We start from the raw sequence: 12,836 nt of genomic DNA, 5'->3' as shown, positions 1-12,836 counted from the left end.
AGGCCACTGGCATAATGCAGAACTTAGAACTGATTGACTTTCCACGCCCAGTGGACAAAAGGGGCATGACAATGGGTGTGGCCAGTCACAAAAAGGTGCCTAAAGTGCCAAATGGATTCAGGTAACATCACAAAACGTTGTAGAAAGGTTGGTATGTACTCTAGTTTGATCATGTATTCATATGGCCATAGAATTTCTATGGTCCTATAGTTGTTGTGTACATTCCATCAGTGTTGCATGCAGTCTGCATGTAGCTGGGCAGGGATCAGTAGTGAGTTGGTCCATATGTACAATGAGGACTTTACACTGAATAGAATGAGATGCATGAAATAATTGATGAGGGGTGGAAAGCCTATATACATTCCTGTGGATATAAAGTGTTGTGTGCCAGTTCTGTCCTAGTGCCTGGCTGTGCAAAAACACACTTGGATAATCATGATTTGCATGTTAAAAATAGCAATGATGTTCAGATCTCTGGGAAGTGACAGTCTGGGAAACTGCAGAGGTTTTAAATGGGTCCCGATCAAAAAGGAGAATAATTTATTTTCACTATAATAATTTTTGTCATGGGTTTCATACACTTTCTGCAATAAAACATCTAAGAACAAAAATCTTATCAGATGGGGACCCTAGGACAAAATCTTATCAAATGGGGGTCCGTGGTCGAATTTGTGTCAGTTTAGGGGTCCTTGATGTGAAAAAGTTTGAGAACCACTGAAAGAATCCCATGGAACCCCATGAGCACCAATGGGTGCCTCAGGAGCCACTATGGGATCCTCCACTGGGCCACAAGCAAATTAACTTATAACTACAGTAAACATCAGCAGTAGAAGCAGCAGTCATAATCATATTATAATAGAAATGGCTTTTACAATAATAATGAATTAATATTTATAATCTAACTCACTATCTTCAAGACACACTCATTGTCCACCCAGCTCCTATCCGTCAGTTGTTTGAATTGTAAGAAAACAAAAATTCAACTTAGATTTTACAGTGATGCATTAGTGAAATTAGCTTACAATCAGAAATGACTTTGAGTCCCATAATACTATGAGAGACATGGAGGAGAGAGGTAGTCGAATGTGCAGAACGTGAGCAGTGTTGCAATGCAATGTATGCACATAATCTAGTCTAAAGTCAGTTCTTTCTGTGGCAGATTGTGATACGCATAGCAAATCCCCCTGACCATTGATGAAGCTGAAGGTCACCGACCAGACGGGACCATCTCAGCTGTCTTTATGCCTTTACTACAACAACTAGCACTGCTGGCATCTGTGCTGGTGCTCTACTGGCCTGCCCACAATCACATGTGTGAACAAGACACATACCCATGCAGTACAATGGTTGTTGTGAACCACAGACAGTGGGAACCAGTGTTGGGGGTAACTCATTACAAAAGTAACATATTACATCTAATATATTACTTTTAGCAGTAACTCAGTAATATAATTTATTACTCATAGGATTTCAGTAATATTATACCAGTTACTTTGCCAAATAACACAAGTTACAAATTATGTTCAAACATTTTTTTTTATCAAAGCACATATGAATAAAGATACAATCATTCCCTAATCAAACTGTGTGTTTTTATGCAAATAACCACTATAGATGACAATAACAAAGGAAAAATGATAACATTTAGAATTTTGGATTGTTTACACTGACTTCAAGGCGGTTGAAATTATTTTTCGGGATGGTTCCGTGGAGGCGATGTCATTCTGCTGCTGCTGTTATTTTGGTGAAAGTAATGCAAAAGTAATGTAATAAGTAACGAGTTACTCTACACAGACAGTAATATTGTAAAGTAACGTATTACTTTCAAATGAAAGTAACTAGTAATATGTAGTATATTACATTTTGAAAGTAACTTGCCCGACACTGGTGGGAACAAGGAAAAAAATTAAATATTAATTGGTAAACTCCCAAATGGATTTGATATCTGCCATATCTCAATATTGTTCCCTCTCCCTGTTTGTGGATGTTTTGCTCACTGCCAGTGATTTGACATAATCCAATTATCAGAATCAGATCAGAATCAGCTTTATTGGCAAAGTACATACAAGGAATTTGACTCCGGTTTACATTGTTTCAATACGCTAAAACAAACAAGGACAGTGAGTTGACAGATGTAGGCTACATAAAGCAAGTTAACTGCTATTTACAATATGATAATACGTGTGATGTAAAGTGTCTGTTATAAATACATAAGAAGAAATAATTGTATAGCCTACCTATATACAGTCTAATTATATGTAAACCACATTGGATTGTAAACAAGGCTACATAAGTCAATTATAAGTATAACAATAAACATGGTTGTTTATCCATTGATAGCTTGGTGGGTATTTTGTATTATGACATTATGATTAGAGCTGTTGTTGTTGTTGTTTGGTTCCTGATTTAGATAGACAGACAGACAGAAATGAAATTGATAAATATGTTCTAATTAATACAATGTCATAGTCTATTTTCTTTGATCCAAATGATGTTCTCATAAATGATTCTGAAACTCACATGGTTACCACACAATGGTATGCTCAGATCTAAATAAATCATGGGATCTTATTTGAATGTTTGCAAAACCTCTATGAATGGGAGAGAAAAACATATTGAACAACAAAACCCAATGGAAGGGAAGTTTATCAGAAGAATTAATTTTCGGGAATCATTTCAATTTGGTCAAATCAATGACATGTTGGCTGTGAGCAGCATATATAACTGATGCTAGACATCTCCTGGTAAAACGGATCCCCCACATGTGGAGGGGGGTTACAGCTTAAACCAGTCGAGCTGAAAGGGACTTCTGTCCAGCAGCAGCAGCAGCAGCAGCAGCACCGTTTCCTCCGGCTGGCTAAAACACGGCTTCCCCTGGATAGTGTGTCCACTCTGGAAGCGATACGTGCATTTAATTAAGTGCTTATAGACTGTCTCTCCACCACAGAGAGAGAGGAAACTTCCGCCTCGAAAAGGTCGGGGTTGCCACGTGGCTGTAAGCTCTAACCTATCAGGGGCAAGTGCGCATTGCGATCCAGTGCAGGGGGATTTTTTTTTTTAAAGGGGAGGAGGGTAGCCTATAGTGATGAATGAACTAACTTTCAGCACCATGGATAGCGCTCACCACAACACAGGCGTTCATTCTACTCCAGTGGCTCTCAAACTTGTTTGGCTTCAGTACCCCCTTTCTCAATCCAATTAGCTACCCCCCCCCCCCCCCCACCGACTACAACATTTTGCTTAGAAAAATGCAACAGACAACTACAGCATAATCTAATGAATGAATGATAACCCACCTTTTGAAGAATATAACATTACAAAATAAGAAATGGAATGAAAAAGTTGCAATTAGTCCCTCCTGAGCAGATTTATGTTAACGTTTTATTTATTTTCATGGTTTACTCTTACATTTTTCCATTTCCCCCCTTTCTGTCAAGTATCCCCTGTAGTACCTCCATGTACCCCTAGGGGTGCGCGTATCCCAGTTTAGGAATCACTGATCTACTCCATTCAGGCTGGTGGTGAGGGTGTAGTCTCTTAGTTTACAGACGGGTTAAGATCTCAAAATAGTAAAATGAGCAAAAGAGAGTCAACTGCAATTCGATTCAAACAAAGACACTAAATGAGGAAAACTGAGCTCTGATTAAAATACCACTATACAATATAACACATATAACAGGTCTAAGTCTAGATGTGTTGCAGCAGCAGCAGCAGCAGCAGCAGCACCAGGACATGTGGCTGATTGGGTTCTGCTTTGGTTTATGTCTCCCCAGGTGTTCAATTTCAAGCCGTTGGCTGTATTTCCTCTGGGTGATATAACTCTTCTACTCCATTAATAACACCGCCACCAGCGATCACATCAATCTGCGGCTGGAGACACGAGCCTGGGCCATATAGGTGCTATATAGGCCCAGTCACATGCTCACTGACCAATGAAGGTTGCCACGCAGGCACATATGGAGCGCTGAATGAAATCAGCATGTTGTAAATCAGTGATGACAGAGCGCTACCTACGTGTGTATGTTTCACATGCAATCAATAAACAGGAAACCACTGGAATTTATGAATAGCCCATATAGCTGATGGGTGTTCTGTTCAAAAGCTGAATTGCATGTGGAAATGGGAAGCATCTATCTCACAATATGCTGAACTGGTGAAATGACTGAAAATGGCAGCAACTGTTTGATAGTAAAAAATAAAATAAAAAATAAAATCCACATTTTGTTTTTCTCTTATTTACATGTCTGTTGTCTGTTAATGCAATGGTTCTCAACGTGGGCCCCAGGGACCACCTTAGGTGGGTCCCCAGGTAATTTAACCATTATTTCATTTAGAAGTGGCCATCATGGAATTCTGGACAAAATCATAACAATAAAAAAATATTCACTAATTTGTGTCAGAGAGACAAAATCTCATCAAATGGAGGTCAGTCTGGCGCAATTGTGTAAAATCGGGGTCCTTGAGATGAAAAAGGTTGAGAATCACTGTGTTAATGCATAACGTTAGAGACCGTATGGCCCGGCTTCAAAAAGCTCAATGACAGGCTTTTTTCTTGTTCTTTTTTCCCTTCAAGCCTTTTGAGAAAAGTTTTCATTCATGACCACGGTACAGGTGAAGCTATAGGCGCATCTTTTTTTTTTGTCTCTGTTCTGTCTCCTTTTCCGAGGAAGGCTGGGCTTCAAACCCTGTTGGCTGCAACCTGTTCATGACGTCAGGCCAGTTGTTTTGGTCCCCGCGCTGCCCAATCGCATGCGCCTCTCGCATATCTACCGGAGCCGAAATGGGTCCATTCACGCAACGTCGGCTCTGTCCCTCCCGTAACTACCATAACGCCCTTCGGTGGGTGCTCTGTGGTGGTACCTGACTGCTGCTTTAAACAGGGCAGATGGAAACCCCATCATTGCAGTTGCAGAACGATTTCTTCCCAGAGCAGCAGCAGTTCCAGGCGCAGCAGCAGCAGCACTGTAAGTACCAGGCGGCGCACTACTGCGGGGGGCGAAGAGACTCGGATCGGATCAAGCAGCACCACCACCAGCACCAGCAGCAGCAGCAGCAGCAACACGACCAATGCTGCACCTGCACCAATAACTGCGAGCATGCCACGACTCGCAAGAGCAGCATCGTCCATCGCGGGACATCGCCGACCACCGTGGTGCAGGGAACTTTAGGACGGACACCCTCCGAGACGTCTTCCCGTTCCCAGCGGCAAGGTTGCCAGTACAGCGTCTGTGAGTTCACGCCCTCTAGTCATGGTAGTTCAGCCAGACACCATCACCCACCTGCACCACCACCACCACCACCACCACCTCCTCCTCACCATCCTCCTCCTCCTCCTAACCCACCACCACAGCAGTGCCACGATCGGCTGCAGCAGCGGGGCAGCCTGGGCAGCAGCGGCCACAAAGAGAGTAACTCCTACAATGAAATAGCCATGAGCAGCTGCAGATACAACGGCGGCGTGATGCGGCCGCTGAGCAACTTGGGCTCGTCCCGCAGAAACGTGCACGAGTTTGACTCCGAGTCGCAGCCGTTACAACCCGCCTCCGCCGCGGATGCGTCGGACGTCCTAGTGTCCAAGCCCGAGAATAATTCCACCACCCTGATGCCTTACGCATCGGGAGACGGCGGTGGCGGTGGCGGCGGCGGCCACGGCGGCGGCGGCGGCGGCGGTGGTAAAAAAAAGGAGAACAAGAACATTGGGGAGAAGCTCGGCCACAGGAGGGCCCTGTTTGAGAAGAGGAAGCGGCTCAGCGACTACGCTTTGATCTTTGGGATGTTTGGGATCGTTGTCATGGTTATAGAGACTGAACTCTCTTGGGGAGCGTATGGAAAGGTGCGTAACTCAATATCCAGTGCCCGTTGCAGTCCCATCTAGATAAGGGCTTAATTTAGTTGGCATGTGACTGACTGACTGACTTGAGCAAAGCGTTAAGCAGCACAACTTCTTCTCCTCCTGAAAAGTCTTTCTTAACAAGTCAATACTGTTCATTCCATTTGACTTTACAGGTAATAAAGGTATGCAGCATGCTCAGCATACTGTATTATGGTAAAGTAAAGTGCCCCATGGTGACACACAGGCCCAAAAGGCCCCACTGGTGTGTGTTGTCAACCATGAAGGAAAACCCCATATGAGGATATCATATTACAGCATTTGTGGAAGCATGCTAACAGAAATATTGTGTGTGTGTTTTAGTGTTGATGATTCTATCAAAAAGTAACATTTGATGTGGCAGCAGAATATGGATTGATTTTGTGATGTTGTGTTTTGTGGCTATAGTGTTGTTATGTCTTTTCCCAGGAGTCCCTGTATTCGTTAGCTCTAAAATGCCTGATAAGCCTTTCTACAATCATTCTTCTTGGGCTGATTATCATATACCATGCAAGAGAGATACAGGTAATGTTTGAATATTTTATATACTCTTTTTTTCATTCATGTCGGTCTGTACACGACAGACAACAGATGTGTTATTACATGTTATAGGCTCATTATTATAATATTCAATGTATTCTATGATGTATTTTCACACACTCGTCAACATATAGACTGCTGTTGGGCTTTTTGTGAAGTGGCGTGGAAACGAATACGTTTTGCAGAGAATTCTCATGAATAATTGCAGCTTGGGAAGTGATATGCACTATTGACTTAACGACTCCAACCAAAGCAAATAACCCTGAAAGTAAGTTAAGTCTGTTTTAAATTGCACTCATTTCCTCACTCCAATTATGGCAGGAAATACTTTCTCTGACGTGAAAACTTTTGTGCATGCGGTAGGCTTTAAAATAACTTGATCATCGTATTTACGACATAAGGGCAACACACTGTAGTTCGTTTGTTTCTTTGTTTTGACTTTTTCATTAGTCGAATGGCAAAGATTTATGTAGGCTGTTATGTTTGTGCAAATCATTATGGATACACCGACAACACTGTATTCATTCCATATGAGGTTTGGTGTTTTTATTGGGTGCAGATTGGCCAAATCATCTTTAAACCACATGTAGCATACAGTTCATTATACATTTGGACAAGATTTATTTCAAGAAATCCTTACAATTAGCAGATGGACGTGGACTGTCAGCTTCCCTGAAGTGTTGTGCTGTGGCATTTGGACAAATCTCAGTTTTACGACCTTGCATCAGAGCAATGCATTACTTATAAATAACCTGTTTTCATCCTGCGACTCAGCACTCGTGCCTCTGTTATCGATGGCGTCACTTTTTGAAAGGTGGACAAATGTTGTCTCTTCTGCATTTTAGATTGTTCTTTTTGAAAGGAAATACAGCTGTAGCATCTTCTTGAACCATGAACAAAGCCAAGTTTAATCTTACTAATGACCCCCCCCCCCCCCCCCCCCCCCCCATTGTGATTTCCGGGTATTGCCAGCTATACAGTGGATGAGCTAACCAGCTATAAAAAATAAATAAATAAAAGTTTTGCCAGCGTAAAATCTCAATTGACACGGGAGCTGTTCGCATCATCTCTTATCATTTGACCCTTTATTCACATCAGGATGACGTCTTGGTAAAGATTCAAGATGTAGAATCGGTCTCTTTTTGTAAAAAAGTGAGAAATAGAAGGTTTGGATCGAGTGCTCGCTCCTCGTCTTTTTCCCGCACGAATTGCATGGAGCATCTTCATTAGGCCTTTTTGTTATATTTAGCACTTAAGACGTCCCAGGGGACTCAGAGCATCAGTCATTGGAATAGCTGAGCAGTAAAAGGTGCCTCCCCCCGGCCCCTCCTTCACATGTGATTGTTATTCTAAACCTTTCTTTCTGAGGCCTCATAGAAACGGACAGAGACAAATGACGGTATTTTCATTCACAAGCATTTCCATTTCCTCAGCAGTTTATGCATGTATGCGTGTGCTGTGAGATTGCACGAGAGAATATCACATTCATTCTTTCCTCTGTCAACCTCGACATTTTTTATTCTGTTTTCTTTTTTATCGTTTTTTCTCTGTCTCGGTCGTTGCTCCACCCCCTCTGCCGATCTGGGCAGAGTTGCAGACTAGCACATGCTTCCTCCGATACATGTGCAGTCGCCAGCTGCTTCTTTCCGCCTGACAGTGAGGAGTTTCACCGGCAGCAGGATGTAGAGCTATTCCCCCCAGTTCCCCTCCCCCCGAGCAGGAGCAGATGAGGCGCTAGTGCAGCGACCAGGACACATACCCCACCGGCTTCCCACCCGCAGACACGGCCAATTGTGCCCGTAGGAGCGTCTGATCAAGCCAGAAGTGCCGCTGTCGGGAATTGAACCCGGGTCTCTGCGGTGGTAGTAGGAGAGTGCTTTTGCCTCTACACTACCCTTTCATTCTACTTTTTGTGTAAATTACTGCATTTATAAAATGCACCTTTTCACATCTTACTTAATACAAACTTACCTTAACACTAACCAACTGAATTAATTAGTTACTCTTAATATATTCCGCGTTCATTCTTCAAAGCGAAAAAAAAAAAGTTTTCCATTGACTGTGTTTTATAGCAGATTGTTTCAATGTATTAGTTGTGGCTTCTGATGAGACAGCAACACATTCCTGTTGATAATAATAAACCAGTGAACTGCTTCACCAGTCAATTCTGCTCCATAACTTTGGGCCACTATTCACATTCCAGGCAAATCTGATTTGCTGATAAAGTCATTAATCATCATTATCTTGATTGGTTTCCCAAATCTGATTTGGGAGTGTGTCCGCACTGCCACAAATCTGGTTTTCAAGTCGGATCTGTGTGTCCAGACCTCCATATGTGGTTTGGGACCAGTGACACAAATCAGACTTGGAGCGTCCAGACTCATACATAAAACCAATCTGGATAGAATCATTAATAGGTCACTAAAGTTCACAAATCAGATTTGGCCTCCTAGTCTGAACATGGCCTTAGATGGCGTTGGCCACGGTCTCTTTTGGTGCTCAGATTCCACATGGACACAATTCTATTGTAACAAATAATACACAACTTTACAAAACAATCTGCTGAAATAACACAGCTAACAAACCTCCAGTCGTCTGTTTTAAGTAGCAAAAGACGGCTCTTCTCTTCCTCATTGCAGGCAAACTGCAAAATGTTTGCATATATATACTCAACTTATACTCCGTTTTCAGTGAAATCTTGCCATTATGTTTGATGCAGACTCCTCTTTTGACAGCCGCATCGAAGCAATATCCAAAATGCATTTCTCCATAGATAGCTGCATCTCCAACATAAAGACGTTTCTTCCTTTACTGACCTAGAAACGATTATTTGTGCTTTTCTTTGTTCCAGAACTGATAACAGAAATGCACTGTTCTCCATATAGCCCCTGTTTGCAATCATGAATATACCATTTATTTGAAACTTAGGAACCAGGAAGTATTGACTCCCTCTAACTGTTGATGACATGTTAATGGAAAAGTCCTTCTTCTAACTTATAAAGTGTAAAGTGGCCTTGCCCCTCCCTGTGGAGAAAGCTTCCTGCTAAATCCAGCTAATTGGCATTTCTTATTGTTTCAATCTAGTTTATAGTTTATTGTTATAGGTTATTGTTTAAATCTAGTTCATTGTTATAGTTTATTGTTTAAATCTAGTTTATTGTTAAAGTTTATTGTTTAAATCTAGTTTATAGTGTCACTAAGTTTAACTTCCACCAGACCAGCCGCTCCTTCCCTTCCCTGCCTAAGGGCCTTTGAGTTCCTGCTGTTGCTAATCTGTCATTTCTGGGTCCCTGCAGACTCACATGTGTGCCGCACACACACACACACACACACACACACACACACACACACACACACACACACACACACACACACACACACACACACACACACACACACACACACACACACACACACACACACACACACACACACACACAATACTATTAAAACTAATACTAAATATAGTATCTCTCTCTCTATATATATCTATCTACAGTATCAAATCTAACACACACACACACACACACACACACAGAAGCATTGGCCTTATATCTTAATGTTTGCATCGTCTTTGATCTCTCTTATCTTGTTTGTTATCAGTATTTATGTCCTTTATTTCTTGGTAAAGCACTTGTGCCCAACCTCGTTTGTTAAAAACATGTTCTAAAATATTACTTGACTTGACATGTTTTACGCCATATCTTAAACATAAATGTCTTTTAATAAGGTATACTTAGTCAAATTGTCTCTCCGAGATTCATATTAAAGTCCTGGATTTGGCCTCTGAATCTAACAATTCAAATGTCATAAAGTATTCAAGTTGATCCAGGATTTAATGAAGCATTACTGTTAATTAAAACTCAAAGATGGCAGGTTTAGTTTCTGAGTTAACTACTTGGCACCATAGACTGTATATAATAATCTTGGCACCCACAGAAGCCATGCATAATCATCATGTAAAACACACTTCATAAACACAGTTAAGATGTACACGATTTTTTTTATTATAGCCTATGTTTAAATTATGCTTTTCTGATCGTATATAATTTTATACTGTGTGCTACGATTGACTACTTTTGATATTTGAATCCAGTTATGAATCAATCAATCAACAAAATACAAACACTAGACTATAGAGTAATGGACTACTCGTAATCTCACCAGATTTCAACTATGTTCAGAATATTCTACCCTGGTTTGGGCGCTCAACTCAACTTTTGTTGAGGATCTATCTACCCTATATTGTTTGTGTTATTTATGTAAAGCTATTTCTGAAGTGCACTTTACTCCGCCCCCTCCATCCCCCCCCCCTCCCTCTGGTGCGGGTATGCAATTTTGCTTCAGCAGCTCAATAGATTATGCATGCACTGCACATCATGTGTAGTCACAGATGCCTGTCGAGGGCAGATGCACAAGTCACCATGATGAAGTGTTTCCCCCACATAGCCCCTTCAAACTGACGCGAATCGTCAAACTCAACAGTGAAGACTGTGCCCTCTCATTTTGGTGGTGGTGGTGGTGGGGGGGGGGGTATTACAGTTTCCCAGCTAAATCCACAAACTCCGAGTGATGTATAGTTTTTCCAGTGGGCAAGGCATGAGGTTTTCCCACGAGGACCAGGAAGTAACCCTGAAAGCTGTAATTCCTCGAATGGCCACTTGAGGCAGGACTCAGAAGTACCGTCGTCCCTGTTAAAATGCCCCACTTTGGAGCAGTAATTAAACATCTTTCCAGCCTGGACCGAAACATGGTTTTGGTCTATATAGCTAATTTCACCTTTTCATAACAACTGTAGGGGAGTCATTTTTTATATAACTCGCCCGTTTGGAGTAAAATAGATGATAGAAAAGGGGGTGATTGACAGATCGCCTGTCCAGTGATCGCGCAGCTTGCCGATCACGGACCAATAGCAGGCGGAGCTGCGGCTCTGGGAAACTCCCATCTCACGTGAGGTGCGGAATGACCCATTCCCTCCCACTCTGCTGACGAAAAATCCAAGATGGTGACGGCCACCGTTTGAACTCCGCCAGGAAAACGAAAATTTAATGGGATAGCTACGTCCATATTATTTATGTCTATGATAGCTTCCCAGATCAGGTCAGCCAAAGGACAAATCTTGGGACAGTAGCTTGTCATCTCAATACATCTCCGACGTGTTGAAACGACAGTGGCCGGCGGTGACCTTCTGTGTCAGGTCCAGCGTTTCTGTATCTCTCTCTCCATCTTGTCCACCTGTTCTGGCACCTATCTCCAGATCTCCCCCTCCATTTTCACAGCTTGTGTTTCCTTTGTCCACATTGATTGTCCTTGAGCCAAAATGAACGTCATACTTTTTCTTACCGCTCCTCGAAGTATTCCGGTCCTGATTTAGACCCTGTGACGTGTTTGGTGGTGACAGCCGGTGATAGTGATGAGTTTATACAGTAGTGTGCTTGGTTGCTTTAGCCCTGCTGTGCTGGCAGCATAGTGGCTTTATTGTATGGCACGAGTGGAGATTGAGAGCTTAGTTCGCTGCGGCTCCGCTCTGACTTTGGTTTGTCATTGTCAAAACTGATGTGAGCCAGGAGGAGGAACACTGCCCTCTCTCTCTGCCTCAGATGTTTGACGTCTTCACCCTGCTGTTCCCCACAGGCAGACGCGTGAGTGACGCTCTGAAAGTTCTCTTCTCCTCTTCCTCTCTTACATCAAAGATGCTTCGCCGAGGGGCGTTTGCGTCATCGAGGGCGTCGCACCTCTCGGGATGACAGTTCTGCCGAGTTCTCTAAACAAAATGCACGATTCTTTTTGAGAGGTGTTCTGCTCTTTGATGAGTGCTTTTGGGATAGAAGTTGTTCTTTCTGTTTCTGTTGAACAACCCGCAGAGAAGAGAAGATGCAATAGTCGCAGTATTTTATTTATTTATTTTTTAAATATTTCTTCCCCCGATGTTTTTTTTTTATCCCCCATTAGTGGTCATTTTTCATTTATTTATCCTGGTTGCTGCTCCACCCTCTGCTGATCTGGGGAGAGCCGAAACTGGCTCCATGCTTCCTCTGGGACATGGGCAGTAGCCAGCCGCTTCTCTTCACGTTCCCCGCCCTCCGAACAGGCGCCCCTAACGACCAGAGGAAGCACCACTTCAGCGACCAGGATATTGCATGTTTTGGTGAAACCCCCAGGGGGCACGGGGGGAACATGCAAACTCCACGCAGAAAGGCCCTTTCGATGACCCCACCCGGGCGGCGGGCACTTGAGGACATGCGGACGGGCACGCACTCCTTCAGCGCTCACGGCGTCCCAGGTGGGAATCGAACCCAGGACCTTCTAGCTGTGAGGCGACAGCGCTTACCACTGCACCACCGTGCCCCCCCCCCCCAATAGTCGCAGTATTCAATGGAAAACAAAAACACACCAAACGGTGTGGATGGATCGCGTCACGTCACGC

The 12,836-nt window shown here is 43.0% G+C and overlaps 1 protein-coding gene across 1 annotated transcript in view; it reads left to right on the top strand.

Annotated features, from left to right (window-relative positions):
- Positions 1–4,885: 4,885 nt before the first annotated feature.
- kcnn2 (potassium calcium-activated channel subfamily N member 2) overlaps positions 4,886–12,836 on the top strand; it is a gene marked incomplete at both ends in the record, with an annotated part of 35,869 nt that continues 27,918 nt past the window's right edge. The window contains 4 exon segments of the mRNA XM_083657844.1: positions 4,886–5,275; positions 5,277–5,312; positions 5,315–5,833; positions 6,299–6,394. Of these exon segments, the coding sequence (XP_083513970.1) occupies positions 4,886–5,275; positions 5,277–5,312; positions 5,315–5,833; positions 6,299–6,394 (1,041 nt within the window).

This window comes from Poromitra crassiceps (genome assembly GCF_964638095.1).
Source record: "Poromitra crassiceps genome assembly, chromosome: 21".
NCBI classification, from domain to species: Eukaryota; Metazoa; Chordata; class Actinopteri; order Beryciformes; family Melamphaidae; genus Poromitra; species Poromitra crassiceps.
Note: the sequence above shows the minus strand (reverse complement) of the source record. Positions and strands in the feature narration are given on the sequence as shown.